At 52.8% G+C, this 18,553-nt stretch overlaps 1 protein-coding gene across 1 annotated transcript; it reads left to right on the top strand.

The window, feature by feature from the left end:
• Positions 1 to 2,097: 2,097 nt before the first annotated feature.
• EMX1 (empty spiracles homeobox 1) lies at positions 2,098 to 18,553 on the top strand (the record flags this gene model as incomplete). The annotated part of the gene is made up of 3 exons (XM_081264982.1): positions 2,098 to 2,736; positions 8,535 to 8,719; positions 18,386 to 18,553. Exons 1-3 carry the CDS (start codon positions 2,211 to 2,213, stop codon positions 18,551 to 18,553), a joined length of 879 nt encoding a protein of 292 aa, XP_081121108.1. The 5' UTR covers positions 2,098 to 2,210.

The following is an 18,553-nucleotide window of genomic DNA, read 5'->3' as shown; positions in this document are numbered from 1 at the left end:
CCCTAGGGGACCTTGCTCCGGCAAAATTCCCTGTCATCTCCTAACATAGAAAACGAAAATCTCCTGTTCTGTTCCTCTCCTTATCCGCACATCCTCGCGCCCTTAGTGATTTGGCTTGGTCGGGTCCTTTTCCCGACGGCGCTCGTCCTTTTCCAAGACTGAGGGTGAGGCAAAGAAGGAGGAAAAGAAAAAAAGGTGGTAGTGGGGGCAGGGAAACGGAAACGGAGGCGGGGGATAGCCCCAGACAGAAACCGGAGAGAAGGAGCGACCATCACCGAGAGCCAGAAAGATCCAAAGAGGCCACTAAAACCCGCTCGCCGCAGGTTCAGTAACAATTCCTTCCCAGGGCGTTTCCGGGGCGTCGCCGCGGTGCCTGACCCTGGGTTGCCCAGGACGTGAAAGACTGCAGGGTGCGGTCCTCTGGCCTCCTCTTCCTATAGCCACCCCCTCTCCATCTCGCCCAAGTGGGCCGGAACGGCGTCGGCGCGCAGGAGCTTTTCGGAGCAGTCGAGTGGAAAATAGACTTTAACCCGCTTTGTGGCTGCAGGGGCGCCCGGAGCGCCCTCCCGGACCAAGGCTCCTGGCTCTCAGACAGGCCACTGCCAAGACCTGGCCTGGAGTCCCCGCATAGTTGTGCGACGCGCAGACCCCCTGGCCTCCAGGCTCCAGGGGACCCGGCCCGGATCTGCGCGCTCGTGCGCCCCTCTAGCCACTCGGATTGACCCCGGCAGCAATGAGAAAGCGGAACTCGCTTGGATCCCTTCCTCCCAATGGGCTGGCAAGGTGCGGGTGGCAGCCTCCCTATGAGCCTTTCTAGGCCTCCACAAGGTGTTTTCTTGCGACCTGGAATGCCCTGGTGGAAAAGTTTGCGGAGTAAGGGTTTTCATTGCCAATCGCTCTCTCATCCCCGGCAGATTACAGCATGAAATGGAAATAGGCCCAAGCAAGACTCATCACTGCTCTATGGTCACAGGTGTAAGGTGAAGGAAGGTCCGGGAGGCCGAGAACGCTGGCTTCCTAGTACCGCTGGCATGTCCTCTTGGGGATCAGGTCGAGCTGCTCCAGCAGCTCCAATTTAAGGTACAACGTCCCTGAGACCCCAGACGGACTTGAGCCCACCACCAGAGAAGGCAAGGAAAGCAGATCTCCCTGCGCTGAGGCCCACTGTCCCGGTCTGAGCCAGACACCATAAGGTGACTGGGTAAACGAACTGTTTTCCGGAGCATCGCGAACTGTTGCTTGAGAGCTGTGTGGTGATGGACCCCGCGACTTGTTCCTGCTCCGCTTCTGCCTGGTTCCTTGTGAAAAGAATGAGCGTCCCCATTCCGGAGCTGTCCCCCAAGACATCCAGGAAACGCAAAACCTCAGAAACAAGGCCACAGCTTCAGAAAGCTTTCAAGAGATGGATGGTGGGTGAGCGGGAAGGTCCCTCAGGTCAGGGGAGCGGGGAACTTATTCTCGGGGAGGGGGGCGTATTTGTTGGATCCCAAACACCCACCCTATGCTCAAATCCAGATCAAGTTCTCTAAGAACTGAAATGACATCCCAGGATGAATGGAAGAGGGTTCAACTGAGTTTCACACTAGAGATAAGGGTTTCACAAGTCCCAGTTTTCTTCCGACATCTTCTCTGACCCCACCGTGGGTTGAGACTGCTCGGAGGCCACCAGACTCAGCTAAAGGAAGGAGTCGCAGGGAAAAGCCTGTGGTGGGGCGGAGAGGGGGAGGCTAGATGGTCCCGCACATTTTCCAGTCCGGCTTTTGCTTCCAACTGCGAGCTCCATCTCCACCCGCCGTCCCTCGCCCCGCCCCGCCCCGCCCCCCACCTTGGGGCAGGTGAGCGGCGGCCAATGGGCGAGCGCCGGGCAGGTGCCCGCTAACTCTCGCCTAGCAGCGCGGCTGCCGAGGCCTGACGGGGCAGTGCTGGGAGGATCGCGGGCGGGGGTCGGTCCTGGCGTGACTTGGAAGGGAGGGAGCCGGGCACAAGCCTCCGGTCGTAGAGGCAGCTCACAGTGGCGCACGCAGACCGCGTTAGCGCCAGTGCCTGAGCCAGAAACTGCCCTCTTGGCCGGAGGGGCCGAAGCTCCAGGCTGTGCGCGGTGGCCAGACTCGGTGCTAGCTCGCTCGCACACCCCTCGCCGCTCCGCTCCTGGCTCGCCGGCGGAGGCCGAGCCCAGGCAGGCGGGCGGGGGAGGTGAGGGGTGCGGGTGTATGTGCATGTACCTGGCTGGGTGCACACCCCGCAAGGCGGCAGCGCCAGGACACGGAGCGCTCCCCAGAGCCCCGCTGCCTCTCACGGCTCCCGCGGCCGCGACCATGTTCCAGCCCGCGGCTAAGCGGGGTTTTACCATAGAATCCTTGGTGGCCAAGGACGGTGGCACCGGCGGGGGCACTGGAGGCGGGGGCGCGGGCTCCCATCCCCTGGCGACGGCCGCTTCAGAGGAACCACTCCGGCCCACAGCGCTCAACTACCCTCACCCCAGCGCGGCCGAGGCGGCCTTCGTGAGCGGCTTCCCCGCCGCAGCCGCCGCGGGCGCCGGTCGCTCGCTCTACGGAGGGCCGGAGCTCGTGTTTCCCGAGGCCATGAACCACCCCGCGCTGACCGTGCACCCAGCGCACCAGCTGGGCGCCTCCCCGTTGCAGCCCCCGCACTCCTTCTTCGGCGCCCAGCACCGGGACCCTCTCCACTTCTACCCCTGGGTCCTGCGGAACCGCTTCTTCGGCCACCGCTTCCAGGGTGAGTGCCCATGCTGTGCCTGCGGAAAGGGCTGGCCGGTGTCAGTGCCGCGAGGACGCGAGGGAGGCTCGGGGGCGAGAGGGGGCCGTTCTGAAGTTGTTACCGAGAAGATTGTGGGTCCGCGAAGGTCTATTCCAAGCCAGGGAAAGCCTCGCCAGATCCAGCTGCGCTCTGTCGTGTTGGTCTCTCGGTGAGTTAGGTTGGAACTTCCAGGCTTTCCCAGGAATGAGGCTGGTCCGGACGCCAAGCACAGGCGCATCCTTGGAGTCTCCTCTGGCCTTCCCTCGGCCAGCCCATTTTCTCCCCACTGAGCTAGTCCCAGCCCAGAAAGCGCAGGGACTGCTGCCTTCCCTCGCCCTGGCTTGAGCCCGGAAGATTCTTCGGTCTCACATTCACCACCAACTCCCACAGATCCACCCTCGCGGGCGCATCCAAACAGGGAAAAGTCCACCAGTTTGTCCTGGCTCAGTACGAAGCAGGGCAGCGGGCAGGGAAAACCTCAGAGTTAATGCTCAGTTTGGAGTGCGCCACCGTCTTGGCATGTTTCTCAGCTAACCTTAGCCCGACTTTTCCAAGTCACACGTGCTTCTGGGACCCAGGGTGAGGAAGGTTTGCAGTAAGCGAACAGGCTTCTTTTACCGGGGGCTGCCTGAGGGAATCTACCCGGCTGCAGGGGGACTGACTACAGTCCTCCAGAGCAGCGGGTAGGGGGTGGAGGGCTTTTAAGGTCGTAGCAAGTCCTATCCCCCTTGTCTGCACCAAGCAATCGGTTTGCTAATTAAGATCCCCCACAGGCCTTACACACGCGTGCACTCACACCCTCACTCTCTTCAATTATCTGACTTTCACCTTAAAAATGAGTTGCATTTGTTGGACTTCGTTTTCTTCCTTGAATTTGTTGGAATTTGGGTTTTTCCCCCCTTCCTTCCTTCCTTCTAAGAGTGGCCTTCATTTGCAAAGTAATTGCTTTAGTTCTCACTTTTATTTTGTTAGTGTAAAGGGGACTCCAGCGTTGGGAGGTTCCATCTATCAGTGGGAGTTAGGTAATTCGGATTTTAGTACAACAACGGAAAGGGCAAGGCTGGAGCTTCAGCTCCTGGAGCTAATCTGCAGGGAAGCTGGGTGTACGACAGGAAATTAGATGTCTGGTACAATTACTTAAATAATAAAAGAAAATTATCTCTTGAAGCTCTGGCTATAGTTGCTTGACTGTTTCAGGGAAAGCTGCTTTCCTGGAACCAATTTGTCAGTTTTCTTAGTTCCACCTGACCAACAGATGCTCACACGGTAGATTCAGAGAATGTAATTACTTGATAAGAATTTTTGTGGGCAGACTTGTCTTTTCTGAGGATTTCAAAGATTTGCCCCAATCCAGATCTGGGGGGATAAAAGAAAAAAAAAGCCTACATGTTAGCCGCTTTAGCAAGAGTTCCTGTTACTTAAAACCAATGCTTACTGATAAAATGAGGTTATATTCAAATTCAGCAAACTACCCCGGGTACACTCAGCCTGGGTTTCAAAACCTTGCACCCACTGGCGGAGTTTGAGCCTCGGCAAATTGTGAGCCCGCAGCCGGCGGGTAGGGAACTGGTGAGGGTCAGGAGCTCAGAGAAGAACCAGGTGACAGGTCCCCAGACCTGTGCAGCGGCTCGGCTTGATGGCCATCCGAGAGGCTCCCTCCGCTTCGGATCCTGAGTCCCACGCGCTAGGTAACACCTTTTGCACCTCTGGCCTCGCCCTCGAGGACCTGGGGCACCAAGGGTTGGGTGCGCCTTGCAAGAGATAAGGTTCCTACTCTGGGCATTCCTAGCCAGTCGAGGCCGGATAAATTCTCTGCAAAATCCTCTCTCGGAAATTGCTGCGGCTCCCCGAACCATCAGTCCCAGCGGATACGTTGTCAAGTTGCAGAAACGGTTGGATTTTTCACTCAAGAATCGCGTCTGGACGCGGAGATGGAGTCAAGCGGTCGCATTTTCTAATCCAAAAATCCGGTGGGCACTGAAGGACTTTTCAAATCCTGAGAGACCGTGGCTTTGGGCCCATCGTCTCTGCGGCAGATCGAAGTGCGTCCGGGCGGCGGAGCGCCCTCCAGTCCGGCCGGGCCTAGGGGCTGGGAGCCGAGCCGTCCCCGGGCCTCCGGCGCCGCGTTTTCTAGAGAACCGGGTCTCCGCGTTGCTCATTTCAGCCCCGTTTTAATGCAAAAAAACGAAACCCTACACGAACGAAAAGGAAACATGTCTGCGCTCTGCTCTGCGCTCTGCGCTCTCAGGCAGCGCGGTCCGGCGCATGAGGAAGGGACTTCTCCACTAAGCTAGGCTGTGGAAGATTAAAAAAAAGGAGCATGGAATGATCTGGACCCCAAAGCCTGGGCCGCTCGCGAGGTCCGATGAGAGGAATCCGCGTAGAGAGAGATTGGCTGCATTTCGGCGCTATTTCCCCGAGATCAAGAACTTTCCGTCCGGGCAGGGGAGCGGCGCTGGGAGGGAGCTGTGGGTGAGACCCAGCCCTCCTAGTCCAGCGATGGTAACGGGCCCATGTTTCAAAGGGCGCCTTTGTTCCAGCCAGAGAAGGAGAATTGAGGTTATCTCCGCCGCCTGGCCTTCTTTCCCAGTCCTAGCCCCAGGCCCCTCCGCCCGGTAATCCGGCCGGGAGTCCCTGGCCGGCCGCGGTCTCTCTAGTTAGTAAGGATTGCAGCTCGAGCCCAGGGCTCTTCGGATCCATAGCTCTCGCTTCCGGCTGCCTCATTCCTGGGAGTCTCTTACTGCTAGCTCCCAGCCATAGCCTTGAAGAGGCCCGCAGAGAAAGGCTACAGGAAAACCGTAGAGGTGGGGGATGTTCAGTTTCAAACTCCAGGAAGGCTGTAGCAGTCCGTTTCCCTTTCACCTTTCTTAATTGGAAACTACAGCCTTTTCTCAGCCTGGAATTACTGTGTGCAAACTGGCAGCACCACAGCCCCAAACTTGTTTTGCCCTTGTGGCCCAGTCAAGAGAAAATGAAGAGTAAGGGATGATTGGAGGTGGTAGGAAGGGATGGACCATTCCCTACAGGTCAGAGTGAGAGGGGTCCAGGTCCAGTAGTCACCTAAGGCACCCTTATCCTTACAGAAACAATTGATCAGTGTCTTGGGATGTTAGTTTTGTACTAAACATCCTTCCTTCTTAGTGGAAGAAGCCCTGCTTCTTTTGGAATCTAATAACCTGTCATTGTTTATCAGCATTTTGTATAATTTTCCAGAATCCTGCTTCTTCATGTTGGGTTAGAAGGACACCTGTCCTTATGTGGACATAGACTAGGACACATACTGCCTACCACAAGAGGACATTACAATGAACTGGGGCCATTCTTTCAGCGAGATAGACCCCACACAACTTAGCTTTCCCTGAAACTAACAAGACTGGAGGCAAAGGAGTTATGTATGTCAGAAGGGCAGAGATTTTGGCTGCCATCCTCCAGTCTGGATTATAAAGACAGCACTCAACTCCACTACACAGGTGACTAATACACTCCCCCAAATCATAAAACAGCCATTAAAGTACAGGGACTATGGCAGAGTGCAATTTGCTTTCTCAGCCCCATACTTTCCTGCACACCTCTGCATCCACTCACCCACACATCCAGGGCCTTTCCTTGCTATAACCCCACTCCTGACCAGTGTAGGCCAGCGGCAGCTGAAACCAAACCCTTTGAATGCTGGGATGAATTGGGCTTTTTCTTTCCCTCTCAAGTTCATTTGTCCAGAGGAAATCAGTGCCAAGACTTCACCTGGACTCAGAACAATGTTGGTTTTTGAAGCAATTCATTTTAACATCACCAAGAAGCATCCCACTCACCTCCCCCACCTTTCCCTAAGTGTATCACTTTGGTCCCCCCCCCCACACCAGACACGTTAATCTTCCTTATTCCCCCTGGAGCAGACTCCTCATTTTTTCTCCTTTTACCTCTCTCTGGAAGACATCCTCCCCTGACCATCTGTCCCTCCACCTCCTCGATTTAAATCTTCCTTTAGTCAGGACTAATGGCCCTGGAACTGACCCCACCTTGAACGGCTCTGGGGACCAGTGCCCCTCCTCCATCTCCCTCTTTTTTAAAATCACAGATCCAGTCACTTGAATGGATAAGATGACTGGAGGTTAGTGATTTTGACTCTCCCCAGGCCATAGGCTCAATCATAGGCAATCCTGTTCCACAGAAAACCCCAGTCATAAAATTGGCCTTCGTATGTTTCCAAGTCCAAGGACTTGGAGAAAGTAAGGTCAGGCAGATTCCACCAGCAGAGGGACCAAACATTTACCTGGAGAGTTTTAGCAATAGCATCTTTATGATGTGCCTGTACTTCACATACATAGATGCTTCCCAAGATGGGAGAGCTCAACTGAATTGTCCAGATAATTGTCTTAAGAGCAAAACTGCTGGTCAAATTGAGTCAAACTGGTAACCATCTCTGAAGAAATTAATTGGATCAGTCACTCTCAACAGCAAACTGTGTCAAAACATTCCGTTTAGGGCTCTGTGTTGGTGGGTCAGGGAGACTGTTATATACCACTGTGTGAGACTCCATGGGTGATGTTTTCAAAGCTTGTTTCCAGGCTGTAACAATGTGCAACTAAGACTGGAGATTGTGTGAGGGGTTGGTCCACTGAAGACTGGGTCTATGAGTGGAAGCCTCTTTTGGCTTTTGTACTTTCTGATCACTGCCCTAGCCTCATCCAGTCCCCCTGAGTGTAGGAACTTGGTCCAGCATCTGCCAAGGGACAGTCATACTCAAAAATCCTATTCAATAAATTAGGGGGGGTACTAGGAAAGCTGGAGCATATATTTTTACCCATGCCTATGCAGAAACCAATATATCTATATCTATATTAGATGACATCCGGATATTTATTTACATGTTTCTTGAGCATAGGACTATTTAGGGATGAAGCAGTGCCTTTTCCCACTAGGGAATAATTAGAGTCTCTTGTGAGGACAAGGTTTAATCCTTGAGGTTGGGCCTCCAGACAGTCTAAGGTTTGTGGAGAGAGAGGTGGGGAGGGGGAAGAAGGAGCCCAACTTCAATTTAGATCGCCAGGTGCTTCCCGCAGGATGACCTAGCCTCTGGCTATTTTTACCTTTTCCAAGATAGAGCCTGCTCCTATCCTTTCGGCAGGAGTTTCCAACAGGATAGTAGCCTGAGCATGTAGCTGCCAGATTAGTTGAAGCAAGTGTGAGAGGAAAGTCCTTGGGTACTTTCTAGTTTGGGGTGGGCTGGCCTACAGCCTGACTGTTCCCCTTATCACCTTCGGTACTCTCGGTCTTTTGGGAGGGAGGTGCTTCACGAGCAGTTACTTAAAAGCAAATCACTGGGGTGAGCGGGTGGGGTGAGGGGTGAGGGGGTGGGGGGAGAGGTAGCAAGGTTGTGAAAGGGAAAAGGAGGGCCAAAGGACTTTTGCCATCTCTTGGCCTCTTCGGCTGCTCCACGAAGTGTGGATTTGGGCGGGTCGGCGCCTCATCAGGCCTGGCGTGGACTCTGGGCCCCAAAGAGTGATCCACTGGGCTGGGATTGCGCGCATCCCTGGCAGGGTAACTCTCCAAGTGTGGGGAGGTGTTGGGAAGCGGGGTGGAGTCAAATAGCAAAAGGGAAAGGGGAGAAGTGGATGGGGGTATCAAGGATTGGAGACTGAGCGGAGCGCTCAAGGACGCTCGGGAGAGGGGCTGGAGGCCGAGCGTGGCCCGCTCCCCCGGGCGGCCTGGCGGCCGGGCTGCAGCTTACGGCGCCCCTTCTCTCTGTCTGTACCTGCCGTCGGCTGCCGGGGCCACAGCGAGCGACGTGCCCCAGGATGGGCTGCTTCTGCACGGCCCCTTCGCGCGCAAGCCCAAGCGGATCCGCACGGCCTTCTCGCCCTCGCAGCTGCTGCGGCTGGAGCGCGCCTTCGAGAAGAACCACTACGTGGTGGGCGCCGAGCGGAAGCAGCTGGCCGGCAGCCTCAGCCTCTCCGAGACGCAGGTAATAATCACCCCCACGGCCGCAGCCTGCCCTGCGTCCAGCGCGGCGCCCGGGAGCCCGGGGAGGTGGGGCGGGCGGGGCAGCAGCGGCCGCGAGCCTCCGCCCCAGCCCGGCCCGGAGTTCTCTGCCCCCGGGTTCCAAAAGCCACCCCCGCGGTGCTCCGGCAAAGCCCGTCCTTAGAGCCCTTTCTCTCCGGCTGTGCTTATCCTGCTGAGACCGCAGGACTTTTGTCTAGCACAACGACCCAGTAGGAGGCAGAGTAGACACAAACCGTGTTTGCGAGTAGGCTCCTAATGCCCCTCTGGAGGGCCCAGGTTAGCCCAAGGCAACACACAGCCTCGGGAGCGGCCGCGCGCGCGGGCAGCACCTAGTCTACCCGAGCGAGCCGAGCAGTCTCAGCCCTGGGATTGTTGCAGCCACTCTCCCGCCGCTGCTGCGGGGCGCTCACAGTTCCGCGGGATGCTCACAGTTCTGCGGGATGACCTGGCTTTCCCAACGACTGAGCTGTCTGTCGTTCCTGAGCAAACCTGGCGAGGCTTCGGCCGCCCACCAGCGTGTGTGGAGCGGGGGCGGGGGGGGGTGGAATCCAGGTGTCCTCAGGCTACCAGCGTCAGAAGCAGAGGGATTGAGCTAGGAAGCCACCAGCTCCTGCTTGAGGTCCAAGAGTGGCATCGATCCCCACGCAGGCTGACAGCTGGGGCTCAGGGAACAGTAATGGGTGTATGCAGAACCTCCAAGAGGCTAAGGAGGGTGGGAGAGTGGACTGGGTACACAGGAGCTGTTGCCACAGCGAGTGCTGTCAAATGCAGAAGGAAATAAACTCCAGTGGGGTCAGAGGGCTTTGAACTGGGTGATGTTACAATTACCATGAAGTATTTTTTTTTTTGCAATGGATAATTAATTTAAGAAACAAAATTAAAGAAGTAGTTGGGAGTTACAGGAAAGCTGATTTGGGTTCATTGTAGGTACTTTGCCACCAATACTACCTGGAAGCACCATGGAAACTCCTGTCCACCCAGGGCCTACCTTCTTCTGCCCAGCTGCTGCCCTGGAGGCAGATTTTGGTGCCTGGAAACGCTTTCAGTCTCTGCCATCTCTGAGATTTGTGGATGAGAGGTGGGCTCCCACTGCCCAGCAACTCTCAGCAAACTGGCATTTCACCTTCTGCCACCCTTTCCTCCCCACTTCCCTCTCCCACACCTCCCATCCCTAGCTCAGGACAGGGAGAAGCCCCACCTTGGTTTTGGGGTCTCCCATTAGCAGATGGGTTAGGAAGGGGGTCTAGAGGGGGAGCCAGAAACCCTAACTGCACCCTCAGCTTTCTGTTGCTGACCTGACCCTCTGGTTCTCCTATTTGGGCATCCATTGCAGCCCTGTCTGATGCCCCACTAATTCATCCTCTCGGCTCCATGGCAGGACCCATTCCTATTCAGACTTGGTAGAGCTGAAGTGTCTGTTCTAACTGTAGGAAAAAAAGCTTTGGAAGCAACAAAGTGAATTTTTAAAATGTTTTAAAGAAAATAATAAGTTGATAAAATAACACCTCTTTTCTCTCCTGGCAAACAATGTTTTAAAATTATTGTTTAAAACAAGGTGTCAACTTAAGAATGGTGTTTTTAATTAACTTCATTTAAAAAGTAATATTTATTGCATTTTAATTGCAGACATGTAAGAAAACAAAACAGTTTATAATCCCACCACCCACAGATTAGCACTTGTTGAAATAATGTCATTGTTTTTAAACTTTCAATTTTTTTAGCTCAGTGAGAGCATTTTTAATTAACTTTCTTTCAAATGGAATCTAGCAGCCTGTCAATATTTGTTCCCAACAATGCCAGTTAGTAAACGGACTGATTGTTTCTTTTACTTTAAGTATGAGATATTTCAAACATTTAGAACAAACCAGATATAATAGTGAAATAGTTACCGTTTCATTAATGATAAGAACTCATGACTAATCATATTCCCTCTGTAAATGAGCTGTTTTTTGCATGTGATAGAATTATGGGAGGTCTGAGCCTGAGGAATCTCATTGTGTTTGCCTATCTTTCTAGGTGAGGATCCTGAGATAGAGAGATGGACTGTGCAGAGCCCTACAGTCAGGCAGGTGCAATTTCAAATACCCACCTCCGTATTAACTGTGTGACCCTAGACAAATTACTCAATCTCTCTGAGTTCTTGTTTCTTCGCCCAGAAAATAGATTGTTCAATGATTGAATATGCCTAATGTGAACTCAGATAATATTAATTCCTATTCCCAATCCCTTTTCTTTTCTTCATTTAAAGGAATGTGTCAAGTTAGTGACATAAGATGCAAACCTAGGTGTCTTCTAGGCCAGTGTTCTCCTGCCACATCCAGTCTCTAACATCAGAGTTGTCTTTCTGTTGTCTCCTAACTCATCACTTGGACCTAAGCTGTATAATTGTCTGTCCACCTCTCTGTGTGTACCCTACAGGCTTACCTATCCTTTTCAGCCATCAGCTATTTGTCAAGCATCAGCTCTGTTCTGTGCATCTCTGTCCATATCTACAACTGTTACTCACAATTCTCTAGTTTGTCCCTCCTAGATAGCTGTTTTATATCCAGCCATCTAGACTTGTCTGCTTTCATTAAACCCCCTGCCAAATTGGTTAATTTATATTTCCTGTTTTCTATTAATTACATGTTCTTCTTCCTAACAATAACTGCTATTTACCAGATCCTTAGTTATCTCTTTATCATCTAGTTTGTTATATTTTCTGTGTGTCCACCATCCATCTCAAACTTCACCTCTACAGAGCTATTAGCAACTTCGGGTATATTCAGATGTCTGCTAATGGCTCTCTGTCATCTCGTTGACTCTGGCTTTGTCTTCTCTTTGGCCCTCAGCTCCTATATCTGTGAGATGGAATAAAATGAATTCCAGGGTTCTCTCCAGCCTGGAGTTTCTGAGGATTATCTATATTCTACTTCTCTGTGTTTCTGTATAATCCCTCCTCCTTGTTCTCAGAGACCACAGTATATCCTTATATGTATCAAATCTTGTTGTTATTACTTGTTTAATTATCTCTCATGTGCAAATATCAATCTGTAAATGTTTTATCCATCTCTCTGGGAAATCTTAAAATACATACTCCTGGGCCTCCCCCAGCATAGTCTCTAAAGAAGTCCAGAATTGGGGGAAAAAATTAAGCAGCTCTCTGGATGATTTTGATTAACAATAGACCTGGGCATCTCAGCTGTGGGAAGTAGAAGCCAATCCTGTCTTATTTCTCAGGGGAGCCCAGTTTAGTGCCCTGCATGAAGTAGCTGCTCAGTAAACATGCATTAAATGAATGGGAAGTTTTAAAGATTTTTTTTTCATTCCACACAGATATGAACATTAACTTTCTTAGTTATTCCCCTTGCTGTCTGCTGTCACAGCTCCCTCCCTGTCCCTCTCCTATCTCTCCCTTGCATTTTTATAGATGATTTTTGATTTAGATGATGCAAACACCAGTTCATGGATAAAACTTTTGGGAAGGTTAAACAGTTCGGTGTGTGTGGAGCTTTGCACTCACAGAACTTTAGCATGAGGAACCAAGAGGTGAGCAGTCTGTGCTATTTTGTTGGTGTAGGCACACCCTTTAGTCAGAGGTGGGGGATTTGTGCTGGGATGGTCACTGGGTCAACCCAAGAGGTAGAAGAAAGGGCCCTGGGCAAGAGCCAGTTCTCCCTTCTGTCTGTAATTAGCTGCTCCTTACTGCTATGGTGCAGGGCTGGAGCGTGTCCAGGAAGGCACGCATCTAAGCTTCAGTCCCAGTGGCTGGTTGGGCAGGCTCAGGCCTGTGTCACATCAGAGCCTGAGTGTGATAAGTGTGTGTGGTATATATGAGTAACAGATGTGTGCCCACAATGTGATCGACGCCCAAAGGTCAGGTGGTATAGGTACTCATCACATGCCAGTAGGCAGTCACATGATATCATGCTGCTTGCATGCTGCTGTGTATGTGCTCGTATGTGTGTGTGTGTGTGTGTGTGTGTGTTTTGCGGGGTACATTAATTTTAGGGGAAATGAATGAGCAGGTTGCTGCTGCTCCTTCTGCTCTGACAGATAAGTAGGTGTCTCTTGACCTTGTCTGACTTTGCCTTTAGCTGAGCTGTGAGGGAGAAGGGTGCAGAAATGTGATCTTGGTTTTAGAGAGTCCTCATTTAGTGGTGGAGGCTAAATGGAAAGTGTGGACACTTACAGGATGTGCACAGGATGAGTGACTGAAGTCCCTTTGAGGCCACAGCTGCGGGCTGAGAGGGTGATCAAGAAAGACCTGAATGGGCAGAAGGCTCCCAGGGAACCTCCAATCTGGAAGGCCTGGAGAGAGGCATAGGATTCTATGTTGGAGGGAAGGATGGGGAAGGGGGCTTAGGTGGGCAGATTAAGAAGGAGAAGGAGCTGTCAGGTCCAGATGTCATCTTGGAGCCAGAGAGCAAGGAGAGAGATCTTGGGGGGCAGGAGTACGTGGTCATCTATCCCTGACTCTAGAGATGGTTCTTTCCCTACAGACATGGCAAGGTGGCTCTGGGGGTCTCTTTCTGCTCTGGCATGCTCTGCCTTTTGGAGGATGGATGAGGGGAGACACCCAAGTGACGTGAATTTTAGGAAAAGTCAAGAGACCTTTGTTGCTCGCCCTCTGGGTTCTGGGATGACGCATCCCTTCTCTAAGCCTTGGCTCTTCTCCAAGAATCTTTGCATCTCTGATCCCCTGGGTGGTGGGGTGAGATGGGGGAAGGGAGATTGGTGTGATTCGGTGAGGAGCTGGGACAGGAGACATGGAAGCAGGTGAATTTTGCAATGTCTATCTAAGAGAGTGGGGGTGAGGGTCGAGGGTAGGCTGAGAGGAGGAGACAAGAAAGCTTAGGAGGAGTTAGGGCTGAGGTTGGTGGGGAGTTGGAGGTGACCTGAGGTGTCTGGGGTGGGGATTGAGCTTCACATGGCATTGGCTTGACTCTAGGAGAGGAAACACTGATATGATCAAATGAGAGGAAGTGGATCCCACCGAGACACGGCAGAGAGAAGAGCAGGCTGAGGGGTGACTTGATTGATGGTTTTAAGCTGCTATCTATTCTGAGGACTTTCTGTGTGTCTGAGAGTGACAGAATAAGAAGACATGCTTAAATTAAAGCAGAAGAGACAACAGGAGAACATAAGGAGGAACTTCCTATGTCAGAATTACAAGATCTTGATTAGGATATTTGAACTCCTTGAAAGGACAGGTATTCCCCTGAAAGTAGGCGGGGACCTGGTACCACAGACCTTGGTATTCGCCACAGGATAAGGTTGGGGGAGCAGAGGAAAAGGAGGGGTCTAGACCTCCCTCGTTCAAAACAGGACATTATGCAAAATGAAGCTCTGAAACATTGGCTGGAGCTATAATTTGCTTGTTTTCTGTTCATTTGTCTAATCTTTCATGTATTAGTACACATGCTTCATTTCTAATGCATACATGGACAGTCCCCTATTGAACTGATATGTTCATTTATCCACAGGAATTTCAGCTCCTTGATCCTGTCTGACTCAGGCCTGAGCCTTGTCCCTCTGAAAAAAAAAAATGGGTCTCCCTCCCCCCAACTCCCCCCTGGAAGCAGTAAGTCCAGTTTTCCATATGGAAAATTAGGAACCAAACCTCTTATTAAAGTACCCATGAACCTAAACCAATGGGGATCCCATCTCTCCAGCACGCAGCACTTCCCAAACGCCTTTTCTGATTAGACTTGAATCTTTTTTCTATTGATGTTCTATTTTCCAGGTATGGCCCTGGAACCTCTTGCCTGGAGCCCTGGATGAGGTGGCACCTCACCTCAGTCCAGCTGGACAGCCACACATGGAACAGGTCTTTGGGTGGGGCCAGCTAATAGACTGCTTGGTTCTCCAGATTCCCATAGACTGGTGAGAAGATGGAGATGTGAATGAGTAGAGGAGCAGGCAGCTGGAGGTCTCTGTTACTGAGATAGTGGAAAAGCACCAAGAGGGAGCAGGTCCTGTGTAGGACCATCTGAGTAGCATCCTGAAGGTCAAGTGAGAGTATGCCAGGTCTGGTAACTTGGGCAAAAGTGGAAAGTCTTAGAAGGATCTGGCTTCACTAAGAAACAGAGAGCCACTCGATGAAGGGAGAGATTTGGGAGACCACAGACCCCGCCCCCCCCCCAACCCAGAAACATCACACTGAGCAAGAGAATCGTCATTCTTTATTTTTCCCTCAGTTCAAGGGATTGAACCCAGGGATGCTCAATCGCTGAGCCACATCCCCGGCCTCTTTTTGTATTTTCATTTTGAGACAGGGCCTTGCTAAGTTGCTAAGGCTGACTTTGAACTCGCCATCCTCCTGCCTCAGCCACTGGGATTACAGGTGTGCGCCATCACACCCAGCAATCGTTCTGACTGTCTTTGGAGCTAAGAGAACGAATGTGTTGGTGTTGGGGTGGGAAGGCACGTGCAAAATAGGTGCAGCCTCCTAGGGCCTGCTGCCATGAAGCTGATAGCCATACCATGTGACCTGCTTTCCTTCTAGGTCCTCTGTCCTCTAGAGGTGTCCTCAGATTCACCTGGTTGGATTAGGAAGAGTGTGAAGTACACTCTCATCTCCTATTGTACTCAGTGCCCATTCCCTTCTTTTTTTCTTTCCCTCCAAGTAAAAAATAATTATTGTTACATCAGTAATGCATTCTAGAAAATTCAGAAGTAAAAGGAAGTGAGAAGAGTCAGCCATGGTTCGGGTACATTCCCTTCTAGTCTTTCTCCCCATGTGTAGATTTTGTTTTCCATGGTTGTGACCACACTGTGCCAGTGCTGTGCATCCTGGCTTTGTCACTAGCATTATGAAGTCATCAGCGTCCCCCTGTTATTACAGTCTTTGTAAACAGCATCTGGACACTCAGTCCAAGGCTGTTCTCTGGAACATAGCTGGGCTGCTTAGGGAGAGGGCTGTGTCCTTGTTTCTCAAGACCTGCCTCCTTGACCCCAGGATTTTCATGGAGAAAAAACACCTCCACTTGGTGTGCCAGGACGCAGCCCCTGGCCTGAAAACATGTCCTCCTGTGCCTGTAGTTAGTGCTACCATCAGCACATCCCTCTTTGGCCAGGGTTGCTGGAAAGGTAGCATGGCCGAGTCTAAGCCACTGGAGGTCAGGGTGATGGTCAGACTCCTTTCTAGAAGGAGATTTAGGAGTGTGTGGGGAGAAAGGTGCAGAAGGGGCCTCTGTCTCTGGTGTTGTCCACCATCACCTGGTAATCACCCTCGGCTAGCCCACTTGGGCTTCTCAGAAATGACACCCCAGCCTTGCATCCAGCCCTGAGTCACACACAGGAGGCAGGGTGAGCTCACCCACCCACTGGCTGGCACAGTCACAGCAAGCTCTGGGGTGGAGGGCAGGGACTGGGCTGGCTGCCAAATGGTTGTGCTGAGAACCGACCAGGGCTTGGGTGGCCCTGTGCCCAAGGATAGGTGGGCATGGAATCCAGAAACCCTGTGTCCAGAGCATCTGCCATCCTCATGTCTACCTGAAGTGAAGCGTGCAGGCCACTGATTTGAACCTGCCCTGGAAATGGAGGAAGAAGCCCCTCACCCTTGCTCCATCCATTGCAGCTATGCACCCCGTCTTCCGGGACAGTGACTGGGCACCAGTTGCCCCACCTCCACCCTCATGCTCTAAGACCAAGGGGGCAGGGCAGAGGGTCCAGGGGAACCTGGAAAGAGGAGGTCGTGTGGTGGACCCTGTAGCAGGGAGCTCCATGAAGGGGACAGAGAGGAGCGTCTGGGGAGGGTGTGTGAGGGTGGCATGTCCTGGGCATGAAACCATCCTCAGGATGCTCCCCTCAGCAGTCACTGCTGCTGTCTAAACTGAGGTGCTCACTGCCACTCCATGCACATGACTTACCCATGCCACCTGCACAGCTGCAGTTGCCAGCACCAGGTGCTTTTATTGATTTATTTTTGGGGGGCACTGGGGCTTGAACCCAGGGGTGCTTCACCACTGAGCTACATCCCCAGACCTTTTTATTTTTTATTATGAGACAGCGTCTTGCTAAATTGCTGAGGCATGCCTCAAACTTGCTATCCTCCTGCCCCAGCCTCCCAAGTTGCTGGGATTACAGGCACACACCATTGTGCCTGGTCCAACTTGCTTTTAGATGTGCTGACATTTCCAGGAAACGCTCCATGCCTTGCGAGCCTGCCCTCTCTGCATCCCCTCCCCCAGGGACCTCTGGGTCCTGGGCTCAAGAGTCCAGGAGGTGCCCTGGAGTTGCATTGGTTCCAAAAAACATTCTTCCTGTGGACAAGGGACTTAAGCCCAGAGAGAGAAAGGGGCTTAGCCAAGGTAGGTACCCAGGCTCCTCCTACCAACTAGGAGGAGGGTTCCGGTTTGGCCCAGCTCTGCAGGGCCAAAGAAAGAAGCTCACAGTCAGGTGGAGTTGGTGGACAGAGGCTTTCTCTACAGTGCACAGGCCAGGATGCTCCCAGGTACCACCTCTCGGGTTGCATATGGGAGGATGTGAAGGGCTGCATCCTGGACCCTGAGTAAACACTGAGGGAGGAGGACGAGGGCGATTAGAGCTAGGATAAAACCAGGAAGGGTTCCTGGGTGGTTTGGAAGCGCGACTTGCCTGCCCCTCTGCAAGGGAGATCATTGTCCAGCTTTGGTTTGAGCCCTGTCTCTCCTCTTGTCGGGGTTCTCACTGCCTGATGCAGTGGGGAGCTCTCTGTGTTCAAATAGGAGTCTACTATGGTCCCCAGGATTTCTCCTGTTTCTGGTGCTACCTGTTCCCACAGCAGGACAGGGCCTGTGCTGTGGGAGTGGAAGGTCCAGAGCTGACCCTGAAGGGCAGAGCGTTGCCCTGATGTGGGGCCTCACACATGCCTCCTCCCACCCTTGTCTGTCTAAGGAGGACAAGGGCTCAGTGGTAGATTTCAGACTACCCCAAGGGCCTGGCACTGAGAGGCCAGGGCTCCCCACTGCCTAGCTCCAGCCTGCCCAGATCCACTTCTAATGTGTATGTGGGTGGAGGGTGGCAATTCCACCAGTGGCTGCAATCAAGGGTCCCCTGATAAAGGAGATGAACAGGAGGTGGGGTAGAGCCTCTAGGGGTAGCTCCGTGACCCTAGGAGTGGCCCGGCCATCCCGTGCCCTGCTCTTGGTGTGGACACCATCTCTAGGTTGGGAAGCCTCTTTGTGCAGTGGAGAGCTCAGGGCCAGCCAAGGGAGGGAGTCAGCTTGAACCCGCTGGGACCCACATGGTGACTCAGTGACTGGTTACCTATTCTCACGTTTACTGTTCACTCCACCCCAGGAAACAGCGATCCTTCTCTCTTCTCTCGAAGTCGGTTGTGCCAGGTCTGCTGCAGGGCTTTGCCTCTGCTGTGGTTGCAGGGACCAGGATGCTCAGTGGCTCCACACCCCATCCCTTGCCTGTGAGAGGGACCAGAATATGTCCCCCTCACTAGCCCAGAGTCCTCTTCCGGCCCCATCTCACTTGCCCTGGAAGAGCAGTTCTCCAGACCCATCAGGTGACAGCTGGCCCAAGGAGAGGACCCTGGTCTGTGAGCCCTGACCCTACGTTTCTCCAGCTGCCTCCCAGCTCACGTGAGCACTCCGGCCCTGGCTGCTCTGGGGCTGCTGGGTGTTCTCATCTGTGCCTCTCCCTCCTGGCCCAGGTGAAGGTGTGGTTCCAGAACCGGAGGACAAAATACAAACGACAGAAGCTGGAGGAGGAAGGGCCTGAGTCCGAGCAGAAGAAGAAGGGTTCCCACCACATCAACCGGTGGCGCATTGCCACGAAGCAGGCCAACGGGGAGGACATCGATGTCACCTCTAATGACTAA

Source organism: Spermophilus citellus, assembly GCF_964194105.1.
Source record: "Spermophilus citellus genome assembly, chromosome: 13".
NCBI lineage: Eukaryota > Metazoa > Chordata > Mammalia > Rodentia > Sciuridae > Spermophilus > Spermophilus citellus.
This window is presented reverse-complemented; position numbering and strand designations above follow the sequence as displayed.